The sequence below is a fragment of the Crotalus tigris genome, unplaced genomic scaffold (assembly GCF_016545835.1).
Source record: "Crotalus tigris isolate CLP2741 ecotype Arizona unplaced genomic scaffold, ASM1654583v1 scf7180000017550.10884619, whole genome shotgun sequence".
NCBI classification, from domain to species: domain Eukaryota; kingdom Metazoa; phylum Chordata; class Lepidosauria; order Squamata; family Viperidae; genus Crotalus; species Crotalus tigris.
The window spans coordinates 9,999,278-10,024,237 of record NW_024096468.1 but is presented as its reverse complement, the minus strand read 5'-3'; the positions used below and the strand labels follow the sequence as shown (position 1 = coordinate 10,024,237).

At 38.0% G+C, this 24,960-nt stretch overlaps 1 protein-coding gene and 1 long non-coding RNA gene across 3 annotated transcripts; one reads left to right on the top strand and one right to left on the bottom strand.

The window, feature by feature from the left end:
* Positions 1-729: 729 nt before the first annotated feature.
* On the bottom strand, positions 730-6,897 carry LOC120307415. The gene is made up of 2 exons (XR_005556529.1): positions 6,772-6,897; positions 730-2,148 (listed from the first exon to the last, which is right to left on the bottom strand). It is a non-coding gene; the product is annotated as an uncharacterized LOC120307415 (long non-coding RNA).
* On the top strand, positions 2,069-24,351 carry MED30 (mediator complex subunit 30). 2 transcript variants are annotated; one of them, XM_039342195.1, is made up of 5 exons: positions 2,069-2,195; positions 3,343-3,517; positions 5,784-5,942; positions 6,841-6,951; positions 24,008-24,351. In XM_039342195.1, the coding sequence occupies exons 2-5, from the start codon at positions 3,344-3,346 to the stop codon at positions 24,101-24,103; spliced, it is 540 nt and encodes a 179-aa protein (XP_039198129.1). In that variant the 5' UTR covers positions 2,069-2,195; position 3,343; the 3' UTR covers positions 24,104-24,351. The 2 variants fall into 2 exon arrangements, with proteins under 2 accessions (XP_039198129.1, XP_039198119.1); XM_039342185.1 differs by lacking the exon at positions 2,069-2,195 and adding an exon at positions 2,697-3,109.
* The last annotated feature ends 609 nt before the right edge of the window (positions 24,352-24,960 follow it).

The following is a 24,960-nucleotide window of genomic DNA, read 5'->3' as shown; positions in this document are numbered from 1 at the left end:
CTATCTATCTATCTATCTATCTATCTATCTATCTATCTATCTATCTATCTATCTATCTTGTATCTTCCATTTTCTATAATCTATTTGTCTCTCTGTCTATATAAAATCTATGTATCTTTCAATCATCTATCAATCTATCGGTCTATTATCCATCTATCTACCAGTCTCTCAGTCTATCTCTCTGTCTATCATTCCACCAAAATTATTAAGAGGTACTGGGGAACAAAGACAGTCTCTGGAGCTCTGCCTGTTCATTGAATCTCCAGCCATTGGTCATATATATATACTTCCAAGTATTTCAATCTGGACTTACATTAGTTCCTACTCTTTCATAAGTCTTTTTTTTTTAATTAATTCCCTCAATATACAAAAAGGAGGAGCGGAGAAAAAATGAGAAAGAGAAACCTAAAAGCAATATATATCACATGCATTCAAGCAGAGTTTTAAAGAAAATCATTTCATAATACTTATTGCAAAACACAGTGAATATAGTAGACATAATTCCTGCGTTTAAACATAGAACATAGAATAACAGAGTTGGAAGGCACCTTGGAGGTCCTAGTCCAACACCCTGGACCTTCTACCATTCCAGACAAATGGTTGTCCAATCTCTTTTTGAAAGCCTTCAGTGTTGGAGCAACCACAACTTCTGAAGGCAAGCGATTTCACTGTTACGTTGAAAGAAAAATCAGGTCCAGTCCAAGCCGAGAATAAGAAAACAGAGACTGCTTTAGGAAAGAAGGTCCAGTTTATTGAGTTGTAGAACCACAACACCATGTGATTCTAAGGCAGCTGACCAAATGGGATTGGGATAGGTGGGTTTTTATACATTCTTTTGGGTTGTTTTTGGAATGCTCCAGGGGGATGTGCATTGAGGTGGGCTTTTGTGTTCTAAGAGTGTTGGGCAATTTCTATTGTGGCTGATGGCTAAGTCGTGTGTTGGATTTCTTGGGATGAGGGGTTGCTGGATCTAATCTTATCATTCTGCTATTGTCAGCTGTCAAATCTTGCTGCAAAGGATTTCAAAATATTTTGTCTTGAATGGACTTCTGCCCTGTAGTATTTGTTTGCTCATGAATAGGGCCTCAATCTTTCTGAATAAATTACTGAATCTGCATTTCTAAAAGGTGATTTCCTGAGTTTCTATCTGGGGCATGGAAACTTGGGGCTGGTTTCTGTCTAAGATTTTTCTATTACCAGTATTACTTTGGGAAAATATAATATTCTGCCTTTTTTTAAAATATTCCCCCAAATATTTCCTTCTCTAGGATGGTGGGTGGGTACTGACTTCCAACAATTCTATTGTATTGTGCTTCACAGAATGCAAGGCAATACATTTCTTGTCTCAACCAACTAAAAGAATGTACCTTCTTCAAATATTTTTCATCCCATCCTGAGTATATCTTAAAACTGTGCTATCTCTTCAACTAAATGGACTCGAATTCATCTCCTATCTGGAACCTTTAATGCATCTCATTCAGTATATGACCATCAGTTAAAGTAATATTTCTCAACTCCAGGGGCTTTAAGATGGGTGGACTTCAATTCCCAGAAGTTCCTAGTCGGCCTGGCTGGGGAATTCTGGGAGCTGAAATCCACCCATCTTAAAGCACCTGGAGTTGAAAAGCAGTGAATTAAAGGCAACCAGCATTAAACCTGCTTTATAATCTCCCCCCCCCCCGTTTTTCAGCTTCTAATCCAGCCTCTAAAAACCCTGCATTTTACATAGAAGCTATTGAACAAAAAAAAAAAAAGGTATTTTTTTTCCTCTTGATTTTGCGCTATTCTTGGCCATGGAGGGAGAACCGGCCACACAGGAGACGGGGGAAAAAAGAAGAAAGGCAAACCGTTTACATTATATTGGCTGGAGACAATGGGGAATGTAGTCCTCCCGATCAAAACACAATTGAAACACGCAGGAAAGTAACGGAGGCGGATCGCGCGGGCCATTTTCTTCTGAGGAGGGCGGAGGTCTGAGAAGGAGTGCCTGTACGGGGCGGAAAAAAATGGCTGCGCCCTGCCGATTCACAGAAGGCATCCATAGCTCCGAGTCCGTACTGCGTGACGTCATCACGTCCCGCCGTTCGACGTCCAGCGCCGGTTTGCGCGCTGGGAGGAGATCGACGCCGTCGGGGAGAGTCGACCGCCCTGGACGGGACATAAAAGGCTGGCGTTAGTGTAACAACGACCGCTAGGTACCATCGTGGCTATCGCCTTCTTTCTCTCCCGAGCCCCTCCAGAGACAGTTGGGCTACATCCTTTACCAACCCCAGTTCAGTGGCTGGGAATGATGGGCCCCGTAGTCCAGTGTCCCTGCAAGTTGTCGAGTGAAGGAAGGCTGAGATTATAAATGATACAAATGTTATAAAGACCCGTTTTGTGCCTGAGGTCGGGGGTGTTTGGCAGGCTGCTCCAAAAGATTGCTGATTTCATTTCTGGGAATTTGGTTTTCTTTTCTTTTTTTTAAGGAAACTGCTAGACTTGAACAGAGATGTTTCAGGGTTCTGTCCCTTTGGAGCTGAGAGCAAATTAAGGGTCCTGTCTAAGTATTTTGTCCTGGGAATGCCGCCTGAAATTGTGGGTGCTCCAGCCTGGAAAGCCATTTCTCCAGAATGGAAGATTCCTGCCCTGAATAAGGCGGGCGGAAGGGGTGGGGGTGGACTAGAAGTCCTTCAAGGTCCCTTTCAGCCCTGGGTGTATAGGGATATAAAGGAAGCAGATTCAAGAATAGGTTTCAAACAAAGCAGATGCTTTAGGAAACAAGACGTTCTGGAAAGTCAGCTCCCAAAACCTTCAAAACGAAAAGGTGTTGCTTCTTCTGAATTGGCTTTGGGTCTTCAAGCAGCCTAGTCCAGCAGTTGGTTTATATAGGAAAGGGCAAAGATAGATTACTGTTCCAAGCTAGGATATGCAAAAGGGACCTATGGAAAAGTGGCCTAGAGAAAAAGAAAGAGCTTTCTAAATCAGAAACAAAAGCAATGTATAAAGAGGACTCATCTGAATGTTTAAGCAGAAGCTAGACCCCTCTCTATCAAGGAGTCTTTAATTTGGTCTTGTGCACTGAGCAGTGATGTGCCCTAAATGAATTCTTCTGCCTCTTCTGAGAAATGTAAGGTTTTGAGTATGATATTAATTTGTAGACAGAGGGCCCAAATTTAATTTAACTTCAATATGTCAATAGCAAAGTATTAATATATTAAAGATGCATTTTGGGTAATTGTGAGTGGAGAAGAAGGTGCTGTAGCTGAGCCTATGCTAATTGTATCCAACAGATTTGTATACTCTTTGACTCCATTTTCCTATTTATAGTTTAATTTATAGTTTGATTCTCTTGCACTTCAGGATGTCTACACCGCCTTTAGCAGGGCCAGGATTGCCTTCTGGTCCATTTTCTGGGCCTCAGGGTCAGGCTGCACGAGAAGTGAACACAGCTTCGTTGTGTCGCATTGGTCAAGAGACTGTGCAAGACATTGTATTCCGCACTATGGAAATCTTCCAACTGTTAAGAAATATGCAAGTAAGGAATCACCTGTCCAAATAATGCTATCCTATTCTCATCTCTTGTAGAAAACCTGAACTAAATATTTAAAAAGTGCACCGTAAGAAACATTTAAGCTAAAGACATCTTTGGAATTCAGAAAAGGAAGTCTTTGCCTCCTAAATATTTTCATTTAAAAAAAAACCTGCTTTAACGATTTATCTGCCTTTCTCCCTAGATAATTTACTTTTAAAATTGGAGAATCTTAGCTTCACTGAGAATATAGTAAAGGAGGCAGATAATTATTTTCTAATTAATCTGCCTTTTGGAGAGTATTCATTTTGAGTTCAAGGTTTTTTTTTTTTAAGAATGTGCTGCTATAAAGAAAACATGGTTTTTTCCCCTTAATATAAAATATAACCTTCTTGTTTCTGCTTATTTGCATGTACCTTGATGCCAGCTGGTAAATGTCACTCTCTATTATTCCATAGTTGATGGATTTGTAGGATTTTTCCATATTCACTTTTATTTCTTCTAGGAAATTCCTCCCCAGTTTTTTATATTTAAATTTTAAAATAATTCCCCTAACTTTTTTTGTTTTAGTTTGATTGCTTAGGATTATTTTTTTTAATATAATTCATATTTCCACTGAATCTGTAGAAAATGTCTATGTATTCAGCCAGTATTCTTCTGTTAGCAATCTAGAGTTTTTACATGGACTTTTAAAAATGTATTTTCCAGTCCCTTTCGTCCTAAAAAAATATAATTTTCCAGTTGCAGAATAATACCCTTTATTCAAAATTTGAGGAAAAAGTTATCAAAGAAAATTGTTTTGGTATGCCCCTTGAATTTAGCATGTTTATATATGTTCCGCTGATCTCAATCAAATTCTCTTAATGCAGAAATTATGAAGCTGAAGGATGTGACCCCTTCCGCTTTTCAGGACTTTGTGAGCAAACCTAAGGGGAATCACAAATTGGGGGATACTTTTGCATACAAAGTAGCATTGATGTCAGAACTTGCTCACAATATGCTAACAAGACAATCAGAATTTACTTTAACTCCTGTTATAAGGCAGAAATATTGATCCAGAATGAATATGAAAATTGGCAGTGGTCATGTTAAAAATAGAATCCCAGACTTTAGGAAGGATGCAAAATTATGCAATCACTCATGTCCCATTAAAATGTGCTTTTAAATGTGATTGTTTTATTATTACACTGTTTCAGTAACAAAACTGCCTTGCTATGATATTACACACTACCTTTGGCATTACAGCAAGCGGTCACAATCGACTCCCAAGGATAAATGGGACCACCTATAATTGTTATTATTTATTTGTTTGTTTATTCAGTTTCTATAGCCGCCCATCTCAGTCACGTGAGAGTACTTAATTCTTAATTCTATTAACTAAAGTAGTATTTATTAAATTATTTTCATAAAATAACTGAGTGTTAAGGAACACTGAAGGCATCAGTGAACTGATGAGCTTGAGGACCCCTGTATTAGAGGCTTCTGGGTCCCATTTCTAGGAAACAGGAGCGGGAGCACGCTAATAATAGAAGTCCTGCTTGCAAGACTTACTATCAACCTTATTTATTTATTTATTTATTTATTTATTTATTTATTTATTTATTTATTTATTTATTTATTTATTTATTGTTGTGCTGCCCATCTCCCCTACAAAGCGGCTTTTCAGCCCATTTTGGACACAGAGGGCTGGGTTAAGTAGGCTGATCCAGTAGGCTTCTACTTATGTTCTTATCCAAATATTCTGGAGCAGTTTCATGAGATGGTAGATTTCAGCTAGGGATGAATGAACACTGGCAAACAATAATTCTTCGCCTTCGGTTAGAAGAGATGTCTACTTCTAATCTACCTTTGGCGAATCAGACTTCTCTGATCTCTCATAATATTTGCAAACATGTTTTTAAAATGAGGGGGAAATGCTCTTAGTAGGCTCTTCTCAGAGGTAGCTCTGACTTTATGAAATTCTTTTCCAGAAGAAGCTCATCAGTATTCAAAAACATATTTTGTAGGCATGGCAGATAATTTTATGATGGTGTTTTAATCTTTGATTATTATTTTCTATTTTGTTATATGCTTCAGTGAAAGAAAGTATAGACATTGGATAACATTTATTCTAAATAAATCGAATGAAGCTCAGATAGCATTGGAAACTAATCAAGTTTTAGTCAAAAACTGTTCATGCTTGTTGAAAAAAAATGAGTTTTCTTTTGCCATTGTATATTCTCAAGGGTGGCTGAAATTTGATTTCTTGCTGTTAAATATTTGAATATTTCAGCTTCCAAATGGTGTTACCTATCATACGGGCACATATCAAGACAGATTAGGAAAGCTGCAAGAACATCTGCGCCAACTCTCAATACTGTTTCGGAAACTGAGATTAGTGTACGATAAGTGCAATGAAAATTGTGCAGGACTTGAACCTATTCCAATAGAGGTAAGTAAAATGGGGAGGGGAGACAGGCACAAATATCTAAACCTGAAGAAAAGGGAAATGATTTGTTTCCAGATCTCATTTACTCTAAAACCCCAAAATTCTTATGTGAAACCTGGATTAAAATGGATACACCCAAATGCTAGTAATAACTACTGTAAAATCTTTACTCAATGGATCATTGGGGAAGGGGGGGAGTTTCATTAAATACAAATGTCTGTAAAGTTCAAGCTTATCTTATTTACATCCATTTATATTGTTTGCATAATTACCTAACTGATGCAAATAGCACCATTAGCACTAAAACTTCAATTTAGTAGACAAACCCTCAATTTAATAGACATTTGTCTGTTAAATTGGATGAAGTCCAAATGAAATCTTTGTCCACTATATCTGAAGTCCACTCAGCTGAGGTCCATTAAACCAAGAGTTTAGAATAATTCTTTCTGCAGAAATACTCTCCTGCTTTCTCAATTGCACAACAAAGAGAGGGAAAATTATTATATTGCTCTTACTGTAAAACTACTGAGAGCTAATGTACTGCAGATCACTGAAGGATTTGCCAGTAGATCCAGATCAGCTTACATATGGTATCCATCATTTCCAGATGGTGAAACTTAATGTATTTTCTGCTTATGTCTTTTGAATATGGTTGAAAAAGTTATAGCGAGTTGCAAGTTGGTAAAAGGCAAAGTATATTTTTATTGCTTTGAGACATCTTAAATTTTCTGAAATATCCAAGAACAGGTCATATAACATAAATGCTATTAGAAAAAGGAACATTCCTGTAATTTCATATTTACCATAATTGACTTACTATGACATAACTTACCATAACTCCAGATTCTACCAGACGTTCTCCATAAGTCTTAATATAGGTTTTCCCCCTCCACATTTATAGCAGCTCATTCCTTATGTGGAAGAGGATGGCTTTAAACATGATGATCGAGGAGCCACCAATCAGCTACTCTTTGCTAGTGAAGAAAGACGGGAAATCATGGAAGTTATCAAGGTAGACAGTATTTTATTTCTGAGTACCTTTTTGTGTGATTGTAAGCCAAATATATATTTTTGACTCATTGAAAACAAAGATTAGTAAATAGAGCCCAGGACACAAATGTTGGGTTGTATATGAAATTCCATGGTTTATAGTCATGTAAAAAAATAGAATAGAATATAGAATAGAATATAGAATAGAATATTCTATATTTGCCAAGTGTGATTGGACACACAAGGAATTTGTCTCTCCGCTGCATAACCTCTCAATATACATACAAGCAACAAAGATACAGTTATAAACCATAGGAATCAACCAACAAAGTAATAGTCATAAGATAATAATAGGAGTAAGCAATAGGAACAATGAAAAGGATAATAATAATACAGTCCTACTACATGCTCAGATATCTTTAGGTATAACTCAATGCTGTGGGAATTAGGTGTTTAGCAGAGTGATAGCATGGGGGGGGGGACTGTCTGTGTTTAGTTGTTTTGGCATGCAATTCCCTGCAGCAACATCCTGAGGGGAAAAGTTGGAATAATTTAGGTCCAGGACGTGCAGGGCCTGTAAATATATTAATTCATCCACCCATCCGTCCGTCCATTCATCTACTCCCTTAAAGAACATTTCTGAACAACTATCATTGAAGGTGGTTATGCTGAGATTGTGTAGCAAACATTTCAGAACATTCCAGGATTTTTAATTTTTCATTAAATTGTTTTAATTTGTAAAGTAGCCAGATTGACCTGTCAAACATATTAACAAACAAAATAATGTATAAATAAATTAAAAATTCTGAAATGTTCTGAAATGTTTGCTACACAATCTCAGCCAGTTTGGTCTGATGGTTAAGGCACCAGGCTAGAAAGCAGGAGACTTTATTTTAGTTCAAGTCCCAAGTTAGCCATGAAATCCAGCTGGGTGGGTTTGGACCAGTCTCTGTCTCTCAGCCCAACCCACCTCACAGAAATGTTAATTGTGGGGAAAATAGAAGGAAGAAGTATGTTGGATATATTGGCTGCCTCAAGTTATTTCTAAAAATAATAAAGGCGAGATACAAATAAATACCATTTTTTTCTCCTTTAGTTGTGTATTAATTTTGCAGGAGATTATATTATACTATTTTAACTATTTAAAGATTACATTAGAAAAATAATGTTCCTTCTTCTAGGGCCATATATATGGCAATTCTGTATTTTTACATTTTGAGATGATATTCTGGATATACTTAACAGCCCATGAATTAGGATTTGTATTAAATTAGGATTTTTATTAAATGCTAATTCTTGTAGGACACTGTCATTTTATGTTTTGAAAATGAATTATGGGTCTGGGGAAACGAATCAAACCTTAGAAAAGTACTTAAGTCCCTCTTGTAATTCACTTTAGTTCTGTGCCCTTCATTGAACATGCTCAGTCTTGGTAACCATTTCGTTCATTAGCCATGGTCTGGATTTATATTAATTAAAAATATTAAAATTGCACTCTTTTTTCAGTTTAAGTTTCAGTTCAGTTTAATTTGCTGGTAGATTCCTGGCTTATAGTGGTTTGAGGAATTTTGTGGTGCTCTATTCATAAATTTACTGTATGATAACTATTCAGTCATTTGCTTGGTGTTTCCATTTGTATAAGGATGGGGCTGGTTATTCATTCACGGGACACTAATTGAAAAAAAGAATAGATTCTTCTAAAAAGTCAGTACCTACTTTCTTTCTTCAACTGAACTCTTCTAGCAAGTGTCCCGCATTGTTCTCCCTTGAACTCTTATTGCCCGTTGATGGTTACTTTTTATTAGAGTTGATTGTTTGCTTGAAGACGTTTCATTACCCAACTAGGCAACATCATCACTGCGAGTGTATGGTTTTGCTGCCTATTTATATGCAGTAGCTTACAAAAATTTCTATTTTGAACTTCAAATATCCATATTTGTTAAGTATATATGACCTGCTTATTTGAAGAAAGACTCATTTTGGACAGAAAGTCTACAGCTTCCTCCAAAATTAATATTTGATCCTGAGGCTTGACCATCCATAAGTACTTGACGTTTAAAGAAGGTCATGGATGTGCTCAGTCATTTAGCAATGTAGATCGATTTAGAGCATTCTGACTTTCTTTTCCAGACAGAACACCACTAATGATTTGCTTCAAAGGATTGTCAGTTTTACTTTTTAGAGCAGTGTTTCCCAAACGTGATAATTTTAAGGCATGTGGACTTCAACTCCCAGAAGTCCACAGCCAGCGTTGCTGGCTGTAGAATTCTGGGAGTTGAAGTCCTCATGCCTTAAAATTGTCAAGTTTGGGAAACACTTTTTTAGAGAGAAGTTGCATGACATTTTTTTAACAGTTGATGTGATCAAATATATATAGGTAAATATTTGTCTATGAGGAGCGGGTGACTGTTAGCTTTGCATGGATTGGTTTTACTGTGAAGGATACCATACAGGGGAGATAGGTAGAAAGATAGAGATAGAAAGATGTTTTCCATTTGGTATTTAAAAGATGAAAAAAGCTTGTGTGTTTCTTTAAAATAATAAGCCACATTGGGCTGTATTCAACCGGTGTCCTTGAATACAATTCTTTATCCCCTGAAGGGAAAGCTTTTATCTATTTATTTGTTATCACCCTGTCACCTCTCCAACTTAACTTAGTTTTCCCAGTGTTTGAATAATTGGATATTGTTGCATGGAGAATAGAAGGATCACCATTTAGGCACATCCCGATATTTATTTCCTTCTCTATGCTACCATCAGAAGCTGCTGTAAGATCAAAAAGCCTTTGTCAGCAGAAGGATGTCAGCTGTTTATAATCCAGTATATGTTCAGTTTAATCTACATAGGCCTAAAATTAATTGTTGCCATGAACAGAGTTTTTCTTGGTTTAATTATCGCAGAACAAAGTTTGTAGATATAAGCGTACACAAATGTTAGGCTTACAGGGAACAGTCTTTTATGACAGGTTTGTCGAGTGGCATCCTGAACCTATAATAGAAGTAAGAAGAGCTTCAGAGAGCAAGGACAATAGAAGGTCAGACAGAATAGAATAGGAGCCCTGTTCTCCCTCTTCTTCTTATCCATCTCTGGATAAGGCTTTGATTTCAGAGACCTTTGGAGTTAGATGCACAGTTGTTGGATGGTCAGGATAAAGTAAACATGATAGGAGTTAAAAACTCCATTAACTATTTTAAGCACGGAGGGGGATTGTGTGAGTCTTTGTCATAATTTCTTCGTGGCAGGAGGGAGGGGGAAACATACTCTTTATGCTAAAGATGGAATCAAATTTTCAGCTTTGGTGTTAAAATCTACAGTTGCAAATTAACTTCCAAGTTAATGCAGCTGTCAAATTAGCATTTATGATTAAGGTACCTGAAGTGTGATGTCTTTTAGCTGTTTGTCTGTGAAACTGATCCTTCAGTTGACAAAGATAAACGCACAAATAAGATGATGTAAGATCTTATGACACAAAAAATATTGAATGAAAACTAGGAAATTGGGATCCAGAGGACTTTGGCTGCAATCCCTTAGGGCAAAGCAGTGTTTTTCAACCTTGGTGACTTTAAGATGTGTAGGCTTCAGTTCCCAGAACGCTCAGACAGCATCCTAAAGTAGCCAAGGTTGAAAAATACTGAGATAGAGCAAAGATAGGGATTCTTTTATGTGATTCTTCAGCCATAATCCAGCATAGTTAACATGGAATAGCACAAAACATTTGTTTAGTTGTAGAGAAAAAGGAACAGATTAACTGTGTCATTTATCTCCAATGCCTTAAATCAGTGATGGCCAACCTTTTAGAGACCGAGTGACCAAAAACTGGCCCTACCCCCGCTCCACCCCCTGCCCCACCCCCACCCCGCCTGCCTGCAAGGCCACTCACCGCCTCCAGGGCCTGCCGCAGATCACCCAGGCAATCCAGCAGTGCCATGGCGGCCACGCCCTCTGTCTGCGCCCCGCAGCATCAACTGTGCGCGATGGGGCATGAGGGCAGAGTCTTGTCTATGCTGCCTGGCTGCCATGTTCTTGGCTTTGCTGCTCCGCGTGGGCCATGCTCGGGGGCAACTCTCCCCCAGGGGGGCTGCTGGTGAAGAGGATCACGGGGGAGGCAAGGCTGGGGCAATGGCATGTGTGCCCACAGAGAGGGCTCTGTCTTAAATATTATCATTCAATGCTCTGGGTAAGCATACATATAGAAAAATGAACCGTAAGTAGTGAGTCTAAAAGGCTCTGAACTCCAACAGTCTTATTTGTAACATCCCTGTGCAAAACTAATCTGAGTGTTCATATGGAAATGCCAGACTACAGCCTAATTCAAGTTTGATTAGAAATGCATAGAATAAAATGTGACTGCATTGGCTGATTCTGCCTTAGCTTCGCTTTTTTACCATTTGGCCTTCCATGTAGTAATATAGATAGACATCCTGCATGATTAAGAACCCTGATGGAGTTGAATTCTAAATTGCATTGAAAACCTTCAGATTTATGGAGAATAACGGGCCGGGCAACCCAGTATAGCATAGTCAATGAAGCCCAAAGCCACATCCCTATTCTGTACTCATGCAATTCTAACCCTGAGGAAATTTAATGCCTGAATACATCTTAGGCTGTCTGAATTTTGTTGTTGTTGTTGTTCATTGTTTCCTTTCTTCCATCACAAAGGTATAATTCATGCATTATATATAGTAATCTTTGACTGCAGATTTTTTTGCCACAATAAAGCTATAAATCCCTGTCTTTTTTTAAAAAAAATATTTCGGTCATTAAAATATCTTGGAAAGCTGAAAAGTTGCTTTCAAAAGAATCAGTTTGACATTTCAGTTTTTGTCACTGCCAATTAGTGAGAAAAAAGATGTAAGGAAGCATTGGATTTCAATACAGAGTGCCTAGATGTTTTAAAAAAGCAAAAACAACAACAACAACAACAACAACAACAACAACCCAAAAGCAGTGTGAATTTGGAAAAGCAAACCATTAGACTAAACTAATAGTATAACATAGGATTTTACTGTAATATAAATTTATGCGAGTGCTTTGCTGTCTTTAACTGTTAATATATTTTACAATCTCTTTGGGGGAGTTTATATATTTTTTTCCTTGTTGTCCATAAATGCTGATTTGTTTATCATCCTCCTTGGAGTGATCGTATGAGGAATTTCATAAATGTTTACGTTATAATTTAATCACTTCTTTAAAAAGTATACTGGTATCACTGCATTATGATTTTTGCCTTGAAACCTTACCACCAGCTACTTTTTGCCCTTCAAAAAAATTGCATTGTACGCTCCTGGTTTTAAAAAATACATTTTGGAAGGGCACTTTTTCAGAATAATAGCCTGGGATAAATATTTATTAGTTTCTACAGAGCAGCCCTGCTTGAAATAAATTTAGCCTGACTGATACCACATGCAAAACGCATAAATGAGCAAGAAACTTCAGAGCTCATATGTGCTCTATTCTTTGGCTTCAGCTTCATTTGCAGTCCTATGCTCAGTCACCTGGAAGTAAGATGCACTGAGCTTAGTAGAACTTAAAACTGAGTAGACATGCACAGGCTGTATCATCAAGCCTAAAGCAGCTTGTGTTATACGATGCCATTCTTTGTAATATTTTCCTGTATAAAACAAAAGTGAAAGAAGAGAGTTGCTCTCAGAGCAGTGTTCTACCATCCTGTTCCTTCAGAAAGTCCTCAACTTAGAACTGGTGTCAAACTGCCGGCCCGCGGGCTGGTTCCATCATACTGAAGCCATTTCCAGCAATGCAAAAAGAGTCACGATATGTCACGTCACGTAACATATCGTGACTCTTTTTGCATTGCTTTGACACCCGTGATTTAGAACACAGAATAACAGAGTGAAATTGCAAGTCATGGTCACATGATATTTTGCTTAACAACTGCAGGTGATTTGCTTAATGACTGCAGTGGAAGCGAGGGTGTAAGTCTCTCACAGGGGTCTGCAAACTTGGCCGCTTTAAGACTTGTGGACTTCAACTCCCAGAATTCTTTAGCCAGCAGGGCTGGCTGAGGAATTCTAGGAATTGAAGTCCACAAGTCTTAATGCAGCCAACTTTGAAGACCCCTGGTCTAGCACAATCATATGATGTTTGGCTTAATGTCTTAGCAATGAAGTTGCCAATCCCAATTGTGGTCTTTAAGCAAGGACTATCTGTAGAGGATTTCATGGAGAAAACCAGCATTTTAAATTATTTTTGGAAATGTACTGATAACTCATGCAGGACCAAAACACAAGTTTAATGTGTTCTACTAGCAGGTTGCTTCATTTTGCATTGGGCACCATTTCTGAGTAATCTTTAAGGTAGTCCTATGTGTATTGACTGTGTCAGTTACCACTGCAAATTCTCCCATTCTAAGTAGGGAGAGATCCTGGTTATATAGCTTTCATGCAGTTATCCAACATTAATCCTGAGTACAGAATGAATCCTGTAGACTTTCTCAGAGACCGTGCTGTCCTTTCCAGAGTTAAGACCAAGAGTGCTTGGGCCTAACTTCAGCTTGTTTACTCCTATCCAGACTCCAACAGTCTCCAGGTGCTGAGAAAAGACTTCACACTTCCAGAATAACTCAGGGTGGTAATTCACAATTGGATATCAGCAGCATCTTGATATTGATGGACCAATGGATAATGTCAGTAAGAATAGAATAGAATAGAATAGAATAGAATAGAATAGAATAGAATAGAATAGAATAGAATAGAATAGAATTCTTTATTGACCAAAAGTGATTGGACACACAAGGAATTTGTCTCCATTGCATAAGCTCACAGTGTACATAAAAACAGCAAGTAATAAATAGGTCATAGATCATGTTGAATAAAAGAAAATGCTATAGGACTTTAGCAGTTCTAGTAATGAATTACCTGAAAAAGATGCCATGGTCCCATTTCTATCAGTCCAGTCTAAATCTGACATTCTTCTCAAGTTACGACAGGAAAATTTTGGGGAACAATTAATGAAATCAGGTAGCTTTCCCTGATTGTCTTCAAACATTCTTCAAAAATGGTTCTTGAACCTTTGAAGTACAATATATAAGGGATGTGTCACTAGAGACAATGAACATCTTTTTTCTAGCTCACCTATAACTTGCTCACTTGGATTGAAGTGTTGAAAAGGTAGATCATTTTCATTGATTCCTGAATGATAATTAAAAAGATGGAATGTGCCTTCCAAAGCTGCTTTTATTTTTTCTATACGCAGAATTTCATTTCTTCCTTAGTATTAGCTGTGCTATTATCTCTGTAGCAATCTTTTAACTGGGGTTGCTAACTTGAGCTTCGGTTGAACTAAGACTCACCTTAGACACAAACTGAATAGAAACTTTTCTGGTTCAATATTTGATTCTTTGAAGGGCACTAAGGCTCCCTCTGTTCATTGCCTTCTGTGGAGGACCAGCAAAAGTAGGCAGTATGAACCGTGTGTACCATTTCTGAATCAATATTTAATTTGCACTTCCCTGTCAATGATGCAGACATATATTGAAGTGAATTAAATTGGCTGGAAGTCAAGGTTGCCTTTTACTGTAACCTATGCTGTCTGAAGCTGACATTTTACCAGCTTTTTAGTATTTATGATATATTTCAAACCAGGTCACCTTAGACCAGCTTTCTCAACCTGTTGCATCTAGATGGTTGGATCTGAATTCCCATCAAATCTCAGCCAGCTTGTTGACAGAGATAGTCAAGAGTGATGTAAGTTGAAGCCCAGGACATTTGGAAGGTGCAAACCTGAGGAAAGCTGCACAATTAGTTGCATGATCATGGCAAATTATGTTTTCACACATCCGATTTCTGTACAAGAGTATCCTTTCTCCTCCTTCCCCTTCCTTATTCTTTTTCAATGGCTTAGAACAGGTCACCTTGATTCTGAGAACATTATGCACTTGTGCTGGCACTTTCACGATTTATTACTGATGAGTAGGCTCTTGTTTTTGTTTCCTTGAAAAAAGGAAGCTTACTTTCCAGCACCAAATATTCATGAGCAAATCTCTTCCCTCTCCACACCCCATTTATAATCTGAAAAGAAATCTGGAAGCCACTGAGATATTCTTGCCATCTGAATAATTTAAAATGTGTCAGTTTCTTTTGCCGAAAGGACTTACTATTTAAATTAAAGAGCCAGATTCAGGGGAGCTGGGTTTTCTTTTTTAATACAAATTACATTCTGGATGCATTTCCCTCTTACTTATATGATATTTCTGAAATTCCAATCTATGGCTTTTCTTTTAATATGTATATGTACTTGTGCTTAAGCCGGCTCTTTTATATTATGCTGCTTGCTTTGTGCTGCAACTCTTAGGATTTATTTTGCCTTCTCTTGGTTCACATTTCAGAGAACCAAGGCCAAGTTGTAGAGGTGATCTTTCATTCTGTAAAAATGGGTTCAACATAGTATGATCTTGTCAGTGGCCTGCTCTTTGCTTTTGGATCGGGGGCCTTCAAACTTGGCCCTTTTATGACTTGTGGACTTCAATTCCCAGAATTCCTCAGCCAGCTTGCCTGGCTGAGGAATTCTGGGAATTGAAGTCCACAAGTCATAAAAGGGCCAAGTTTGAAGGCCCCTGCTTTGGATAGTCAGTTGATGACAGAGTAGCAATGATGGTGGATACCATGATATCCTATGTACTTAGCTGCAGGATCTTCCACACTGTTCTTCACCTGTCTTATTCCCTAACTGCATGGGCTCTGGATTTTAACTAACTTTTACATACTAACTGCATGTAAAAATATTGTGATTTCAGAGTATCTTGAGTTATGAATGATCTCATCCAATCTTGGAAATGACCCAACAGTGTACTGTATTCTAAGCTCAGACTGGTCCTGAACTTGAAACATAGTTGATCTGATACCAAAATACTTCAGATCTTTTGAACACCTTTTAACTAATTAGGTCTTATAAATTTATATAGAAATTTCCTACAGACTATTTCTTGTGGGTCTACATACAATTTTTAGTTCAGTGTCATCAAAGTCTGGCTCAGCTGGTGATAACTACATGGATAAGTGATTGTCATATTGAACTATCTCCAGCAGTTAGATTTTTAAGGACAGTTTTGTGATCTAGTTTGTTTCACTCATTTCCAATTGTGAATCACTCCAATTCTTACAGTAGATTCTTCCTAATCAAGTGTTTTGAAGAATCATTATAAGCAGATATTCTGCTATAAAGACCTGATTGTTCTTTATATAATGCAAAAGCAGACGCCTAGAGGTAATGTGAAAGGTGTATCTAACTTACATGCTTGCACCCAGTGTCAGAAAATCAGTACAAAATGGCAGGTTTATGTTGTGATTTCATGCCGCTCATTTTTCATTTTTGTTATTTGCCTGTACTTTAATATATTAAGATATATTACATATTCTGATATGGTTCAAAGAAAGGCTTTGGTGTAGGTAATGATAGGAAGGTAAAGGTCTTTCTCATATTTGTTCGTTACACATTTTCATACGATGTAACTTTTTATATTCTTTTTCATTTCATTTCCATTCTTTGATACGGGTATGTGTATTAATCTTTTCTAATCTAGGCTACATATTTTTGTTTCATATTTGTTAGGAATAGAGCTGTTAGCACTTTCACTGCCTCCGCTGCAACTTCAAGCAGCTCATTTGCACAAGTTGCTTTCCCAGTTAATTCTATATCAGAGCTGTTTATATATATATTCATTCTCTGCAGTGTTTTTGTTCTATATTTCCATTGTTAAAAGATCTTCCTACAGTCTTTCCATCTTTCTTTAGCTTTATTTGGCCCCATTAAGTCTCTTCTGTGGTTAATCTTCATTACTTTCATCTAAAAATTGTCTTATTTTCCCTTTCTTGTTTTATTTGTTAGCTTCCTTCATTGGTTTCCTTGTCTTTTTTTGTTTGTGTCCATACTCAATCGTCATATATCCCTTCTTGTTTCTCAAGATTTTCATCATCCTTTTTTTTTCTTTTCGACTATGATAAATTTGTTGTAAAAACAACTTGGATATTTTCCCCTTTGAAATTTTGGCAATATTTTCTGCTTCACAGTATCTCCTATCTCTTCAGTAGCTCTCTTTTTTCACATAAATTAAGCATCCTGAATCTGTTCTCTACTTTGATTTTATATTCTGGAGAAGTATGCCCTGCAAGTCAAATCTTGCTGGTACATTTACTTTTTTATTTTTTTTAAACCCCCACATTTTTCTCCCCACAGACTTATAGATGGCCTTAAACTTTATAGCATTTCATAAGCAGACCAAGTAATCTTACTCTAATCTGTATTTGGTTTCCCATGCTTCTATTTTGGCAAAATTTGTATTCCAGTTGCCTATTGCATTACAAGATCTTTTCTTGCATTGAACATCTCTTAAAATGTTCATAGAATTTTTCAGCCTTCTACAATTACATCTGTAGCAAGTCCATATTCTTTCTAACAGTGATATTCACTAATTCTAATAGAGCTTGTCCTATTGGAATGTAAGGAACATGGTGGCTTGGGTGGTTAAGATGTTGGTTTGACAAGCAGCAAGCTGCGTTCAAGACCCACGTTCTGCCTTGGGGCGGGGTGAGTACTTGTCCTTTGCTTCAGCTCCTGATGGGGACATGAACTGGGCATCCCCTGGGCAATGGTGATGCCACCGGCTAATCCTCTAAATCTGGAAACGCCTTGGTGCTTCTGACACAAGTGCAATGCGACTGGATTGTAACCAAGCACATATTTAGCTATTATGGCTTTTCAGAGTTTATTCCCCAAGGTGCTTTGTAGTTCAGAAATGTTCAAACATTAGCAATTCTCTAAAACAGTTGGGTCTTTTCCTGGGATTGCGTGGCTGGCTGTTCTGAAATTCCAGGAAAAGATGCATCTGTTTCAAAAGATTGCAGACACTTTGCAATTTATACTCTCTGAAATACCTTTCTGAAATCAACTGAGGATTACTTGCACAGTCAAATTACTAATGCCCTTTGGAACTCATTCTATTGGCAATGGTCTTATGCTTTATGCAATATATTATACAACCACCTGATTTAAAAGACTTTCACTTCTCTGACCTTCACTTATTTCTAAAACATCCAGTGTACTCTGCTTTAACTATTACAAGTTATATCCTTGCTTCGATCTTTCTACATTCCCTGTTCTCTATCCTTTTGAGATGTAAAACTCCTCTGGCATAATCACTACTGGTAGCTATTAAAGTTGGCAATATTATCTCCAAATCTACTTGTGAAAAATTCAGCATTCTTCTCTGGTAATTAGAGAAGTCCTTTCAGCTCTCATCACCTACTTGTTTAGATATTTCAGTCATGCCCATAGTCGGTACTTCTTTGTCTGCAACCATAGTTTTATGTGAGTTGCAGTTGCCTTCTTCCAGGTTTGATTTTGAAGTTTCTAGGTTGGTTCTTTCATCCCTGCAAAGACCTTCTCTTCTCCCTTCTGTGAATTACTTCTCTCCTTTTACCTTATTGTCAGTGATGACTTCAGGTTTAAATCTGCCTTGCTCTCAAGAAACTACTGAAGCTACTGACCTCCCATTATATATAGTCAGCGTCTTCTGAGAGAGTGTATACCCTTCTAAAATGTCTTGCACTGCTAACACTCTTTAAAGCAGTGGTTCTCAACCTTTTTAATGCCGCGACCCCCAACCGGTCGTAAGTTGAGGACTACTCAACCGGTCGTAAGTCGGGGACTACTCAACTGGTGCAGCACCGTTTGCAGAATGGGACTTTTGGCGGGCTCAGCAGGGCAGAGACAGCCTGGACAATTCCTATTGGCTTTTGAAAGCCAATAGAATTAGACTGTATTCAAGAGAGTCTATTCTATTGGCTTTCAAAAGCCAATAGAATAAAAGGGAGTAGCACAGCTAAGGAAAAGGGGGAAAAAATGGCGGACTGTGTTGTTTGGCGACCCCCGTGAAATGGTCGTTCGACCCCAAATGGGGTCCGACCCACAGGTTGAGAACCACTGCTTTAAAGTGAGAGAACATTTAATGGGATGTTTATCAACTAGCAAGATTAGAACTTGGAGCTAAGAGAGCATACATTTGATCAGTGGAAATGAATGCTGCAAGATGGGAAGGAATGTATGGGCATTGAAATGCAATATCGATCCCGCCCTCTCTTTCTGAATCCAAATCCTTGGATTCTTTTAAAGGCCTGCTGGTTGAAACAAGAGGAACACAAGATGGATGGTTCCTGTTTATCTGGTGCTAGCGACTTGACCTTAATAACTGCTTTGTGTTGCTTGCTTGCTTGCTTATTTATTTGTTTGGTTATTAAACTATTTGTTTATTATTTATTTTGGAAACTGCCCTATCTTCTTCACAGAGAAACACAGACACAGAGGCAGTGTGCAAGTAAAATATAACAACATAAAAAAGCCATATACAATTTTAGTAGGAAGCGAAGATAGCTATAATTCAAAGTTAAAAGGTGAGGGGGAGAGTCTTCAAAGCTCCTGTGTTGAACCCCAAGCAAGACAGCAGATCCTGTTCTTCAGGCAATTCTGAAAGGCCAGGAGAGTGAAGAACTACCTCACCTTGGGGTGGGTGGGATGTTCCAAAGGCTGAAGGCAATGGCAGAGAAGGTACTCTTCTTGGACCCTGCCAGTCAAAATCCTTTAATTTCAGGGTCCCTCCCGTCCTGACCAGTGGAATGGGCTGATGTAATGGGGCAAGGATAGTTATGCAGTTGATCACTTTGGTAAAGACTTATTGTGCTGGTAAATCACAGAAGTGCACTTTTTGTGAAGGAGGGGTTAACAAGGCTGGCATTATAAGAGCCAAGGTGGCGCTTCAGTTAGGGTGCAGTACTGCAGGCCACTTTAGCTGACTGTGTTCAGCAGGTCAGCGGTTCAAATCTTACCGGCTCAAGGTTGACTCAGCCTTCCATCCTTCCGGGGTAGGTAAAATGAGGACCCAGATTGTTGGGGGCAATGTAAATATATATAGACATTGCTTACTGGTGTACACCACTTAGAGAGAGCTTGCACTTAAAGCGGTATATAAGTCTCATAAATAAATAAATAAATAAATTATACCAGCTATAATAAAATTAGTGGATCTATGTAGCCAAATATTGTTTACAGGTTTTAGCAGCAGAAAGAAAGGTTTCCTTGCCTCTACCAGAAAAAAAAAGACATATAAATCAATACTATAAAATTAGTTCATATAGAAACATTTCTTTCTTCTCCATTTGAAGTTCTGAAATCATTCTATTACTGGGGGTATTTGTTCATGTTTTCTAGATTTACTTCATTGTCTTCTTGATTTTCTTTTTAAGTTTTACTTGTTATTATTTGATGTGTTTAAAAAGCATCTCTCTAGACACCTGTCCCTGTGACAAATGGCTGGAAAAAGAAGAGCTAGGAAACTTGATAGGATTTCATTCTTTAGAGAACTTCTAAAGTACGAAAGAAAAAAGGTTGGATAATTTGAATTTATTTTCCACCAGCCATAATATGCAATTTTTTTTTCTTTGCTGTAAAAATAAAGTATGTTTCTCATTGTAACTTTATTGCAGAGGTTTTATTACCACTACAGCAGTTGAAAAGTAATTAAGTTTAGCAGTTGGAAATGGACTTTTCACCAGATATGAAAGAAATTCATACAAAACCTTAGTAAAACCTCATTTAGAATGCTGCATCCAGTTTTGGTCACCACATTATAAAAAAAATGTTGAGACTTCGGATGTTGAGACTAAAACATATAAGAGGTTGGAAGAATCGGGTATAGCTAGTCCAGAGAAAAAGACTAGGAGTGATATGATAACAGTGTTCTAATATTTGAGGAGTTGCCACAAAGAAGAGGGGGGGGGTCTCCTGTCTCCAAGGTCCCTTCCAGCTCTGTTCTGTTCTATTCTATTCTGGATTAGCTGAACAACAAACTGGGAGAGTGGAAGGATTCTTATGTGATTTTGTGACTTTGAAGTTCTGGGAGTTGTGTAATGTGGGCTTTGTGTTCTTAAGGAGTGTTTGGCAATTTCTATTGTGGCTGATGGCTCGTGTTGGATTTTGGGGTGAGGGGTTACTGGTTCTAATTCTATTGCTCTGCTATTGTTAGCTGTAAGTTTTGCTCCAGGGGATTTTGAAGTATTTTTGTCCTGAATGGATTTTGCCTGTAGGATTCGTTTACTTATGAATGGAGCCATTTGGGGAGGCTGCCTTAGCCAGCAGCAATGCTGGCTGCTGGCTCCTTAACTTTCCTTTCTAGCCAGTAGCTAATTCTTAAAGGGGACGTACCTTTTTAAGCTAGTTCCCTCTGCGGTTTGTCTTTTCTGTCTCTGGAGGCTTTTCCTTGTTTGATAAATACATGGAAGAGGGAAAATATGGGGGGGGGGTGTTTCAAATTCTTTCTTCAGAAGGAAGGAGATGGGAATGAGAAAGAGGGAGGCAGGGAAGGAGGGAGGGAGGGAAGCAGGAAGGAAGAGAGGAGGGAGGGAGATTGGAATGAAAGGGAGGGAGGGTCTGAAGGAAGTCCCGCCTTAGCACTTGGCCACCAGCAGCCCTGCCATTGACTTTGCTTGTCAAAAGGTTGCAAAAGGGAATCACATGTCCCTGGGATACTGTGACCATCATAAATATGAATCAGTTGCCAAGCATCCAGATATAAATCAGATGACCCTGGGGATGCTGCAACGGTCATAACTGTGAAAAATGGTCATAAGTCACTTCAGTGCCATTGCAACTTTGAACAGTCACTAAGCGAATTGTTGTAAGTCGAGGACAACCTGTACTTTATCACTTTTTTCCTTTTTTTTTTTTTGGTCATCAACTTTTTGACACCTTGCGAGGTGGTATTCGAATATTGCCATATCCTAAAAGTGGTACAGTCGGTGAAAAGGTTGAAAAGCCCTGGACTAGAAGACGTCCAAGGTCTCTTCCAACTCTGTTATTCTGTAACTTTGAAAAGCACTGATCTATAGTACGGAGTGGGTTTTAGAAAGATTTAGTGCAGCCCTGTTAACTTGATATAGACATGGAATGCATTGCAATATTTGGAGGTACTGAACTATGTCAAGAGTTCCTCAAACAAGCCAACCAACACAAAGCAAAATCCATTGAGCACTATCTAGTTTAAAAGTCACAGCATGATATGGCATTCCTGTTGCAGTCTGGAAAGAACCCCATGGGGCAGTTGAGAAGGAAAGCCACACAATGTCTAGCACTAAAATCTAAAGAGCTGAACCCCAGAAAGAACATTTATCCGATAAAATATGCTTGAGTAGGCATAGTTCCTATCTTTAACTGCAAATTCAGATTATGCTTGCTAACCTAGGAGGCAAAATGCTATGCAGCCAAACCAAATTGAACATTATTACTTTGGGACTGAATGTAAAATGGATTTGGGTGGAGGAAAAATGAGTGTTTGATTCTTTATGCAGAGAGATCTAAGTGACATCACACTGTGAGACCGAAATTGCAAATGCTTCAGTTCTCAGTCATAGAGAAAGCACAGACTAAGCTATAATTTTTGGCCTTGGCAAAATCAAAATACTTCAATACCACGTCTGACAGAACTTTGTGGTAACTTAATTCATCTCTATGCCAGTCATTAATGCAACCTATTTGTACAATGCTTTGTGGAGGCAGTCCGGTTTTGTGGTATTAAACAGATGGTTTTAAATTGGGAATGTGGCTGCCTTCAGTTTTTTTTAAGCTTTGTCTTCACTTGTCCTTTGTTCATTATATATTGAGGGTAAAATCCAAGCACTTGTGGCCTGAGATGCTGTTGAACTCAGTATATTTTAATTTCTGAGTAGATATGGCATTATTTACTGTAATAAATAAATATATAACTGCATGCTAGGTTCAGATACATTAGTCACCATCTCTTAAAATGATGGGCAAAGGCAAGTTAAGTTGTCTTTGTTACTAAAATCCCTGCTGAGCAGAATGGTGCCTTAGATTTCTATTTCTAGTTCCAACGAGTTATTGGTAGGTCTTTAAAACTTAATAGAATTCTGCTTGATTATTCATTTCATGCAACAGGGTTAGTCTCAGCTGGAAATCAAGTTTGATATATATTGGCAAAGTTATCTAAAGAGCTGGTAGGGCTTTTTTTCCCCATGGCTCCATCCACCAGTTGTTAATCCTTCCAAGATGAAAGAATCATTCTAATATAAAGTAGAATCTTCTAGTGAGTTTCTCCTTAAAAGAGGCAGTGTGGGTAATACATAGTTTTGCTCCCATATTTAAAACAAGTTCCTGCAGTAGTGATCATTCTGTATCCCTCTGTATATTCCCTGGAAAATGAAGGGCCAAAATTTGCAAGGAATCTTCACAGGTAAGTAAAGAATCTCCCAGGTACAGACTTATTCCACAATATGGAAAGGTGTGAAGTATCATGCTAGGGGCTAAATAAGTGGTGTGGAATTTGTTCCTTTCCATATATTATTGAATGTCAGTTCTGAGCCTGCATGGATAGTAGTGAGGCAAGCTTGTTATATCAGCAAGATTTGAATGGCAAAGGGTTTTCTATTCCGAACTGGGTATGGGTATCATATCCTTTTTTTCCCTTTTTTTGTGCCATTGTGCCTTTTCTTGGCAAGGTTTCGGAAGTGGTTTGTCACTGGCTGCTTCCTGGGGTTAAGAGCGTGACTAGTCCAAGGTCACCCAGCTGGCTTCATCCCTAAGGCAGGACTAGAACTCACAGTCTCCTGGTTTCTTAACCACAACCCCAAACTGCTTCTCATATCATATCCATATTGCCTCTTTACTCCAGGACTTGATCAGAGCATATGTGTTGCTTATTTTTAGTACTCTTATTCCTGAAGCCCCTATACTGACATAAGCTTGCTCATAGGGAAATACCTTTTTAAGAAAGGAGATGTGCTGTTTTATTCCATTAGGCATAGAAGTTGCAGCCTACAGTTGGGAAATCAAGATAGGCGAAAAGACGCTCTTCTTTGACTGTCTCTTAATTCATTCTCTTTCCATACATTGACTATCAACCATTAATCTTTGAGCTTTCTACCTTGATTTGGCACTGAGCAATAGACTTTTCTACTGTCCTGCATACCGCCATTCTCTCAATTAAAATTCACAGTGTGTAGCCCAAACAAGCAGCGCTGTTGACAGTTTATTTTTTCCCCCATCTCTTTTCACAGAAACTGAAACAGAAGAATCAACAGCTGAAGCAAATCATGGATCAATTGCGGAATCTCATTTGGGACATAAATGCCATGTTAGCAATGAGGAACTGAATACGTTTTCTTTCTTTCTCATTATAATATTTGATGTTATTTGTTACAGAAGAATAACTTTTTAAAGAAGACTTGGAGGGGGGAAGGGTATCTTATTTTTCCCCCCAAAATGTTTTGAAACAGCGAGACCCACAGGTATTCGATTGTACCTTAAATAATCATGTATATATTTGTTATATTTTGGTTATGTATATTTAATCCCTGAAGTTCTAGACAGCGAATAAATTCAATGTGAGCTTTAATTTTCAGTCCAGACTGGACAACTTTTATTTTTGAGGTTTGGGCAACAGTTTATTTTGTGTTAAATAGTATAAAGTTATTTCATGAAGAAAAGAAAAGTATAGTTTGTCTTAAAGAATGCATTCTTGTTCTCAACAAGAAGTGACCTGGAACAAGTCGTGTAATTCTGGTTTCACCATCATTTAAAAAAACCCCAATCATAAAACATATTTCCTCAGGCAAGGGGTTTTAAATTTATAATTAAGCCATGAATGTTAGAATGTACTAATCTGCATGACCAATTTGCTATTGATGACAAAAGCCAAGCACTCAAACAAGAAAGAGGAAAATGTCAAGGAAAGCTTTAGCAGAAGGGTGAATGTTTTATGTTTAGCAATGGTGGATAGGATTTAAACAAAAATAGGTGGGTTTTTTTTTGTCTTAATTTAAAATAATTTCCAGCAAGGTTGCCTTCTTTGTTTGTTTCAACTAAAATGGGTCATTGAATTGCATCACAAATGGGACCAGAACACGACAACAGAAGCTACCCTCCCCCTTTTATCCCCTTCCCCCCCCACCAGGGTCACAAAAGTTTCAGAACAAAATACTAGGCTCCATCAATCTACCACCTTGATATC

Bases quoted from the DNA above. Each gene is read 5' to 3' on its own strand.
- MED30 (XM_039342185.1), top strand. The intron at 3,518-5,783 runs GTAAGGAATCAC...TGAATATTTCAG, and splicing joins AACTGTTAAGAAATATGCAA to CTTCCAAATGGTGTTACCTA. The intron at 6,952-24,007 runs GTAGACAGTATT...CTCTTTTCACAG, and splicing joins AAATCATGGAAGTTATCAAG to AAACTGAAACAGAAGAATCA.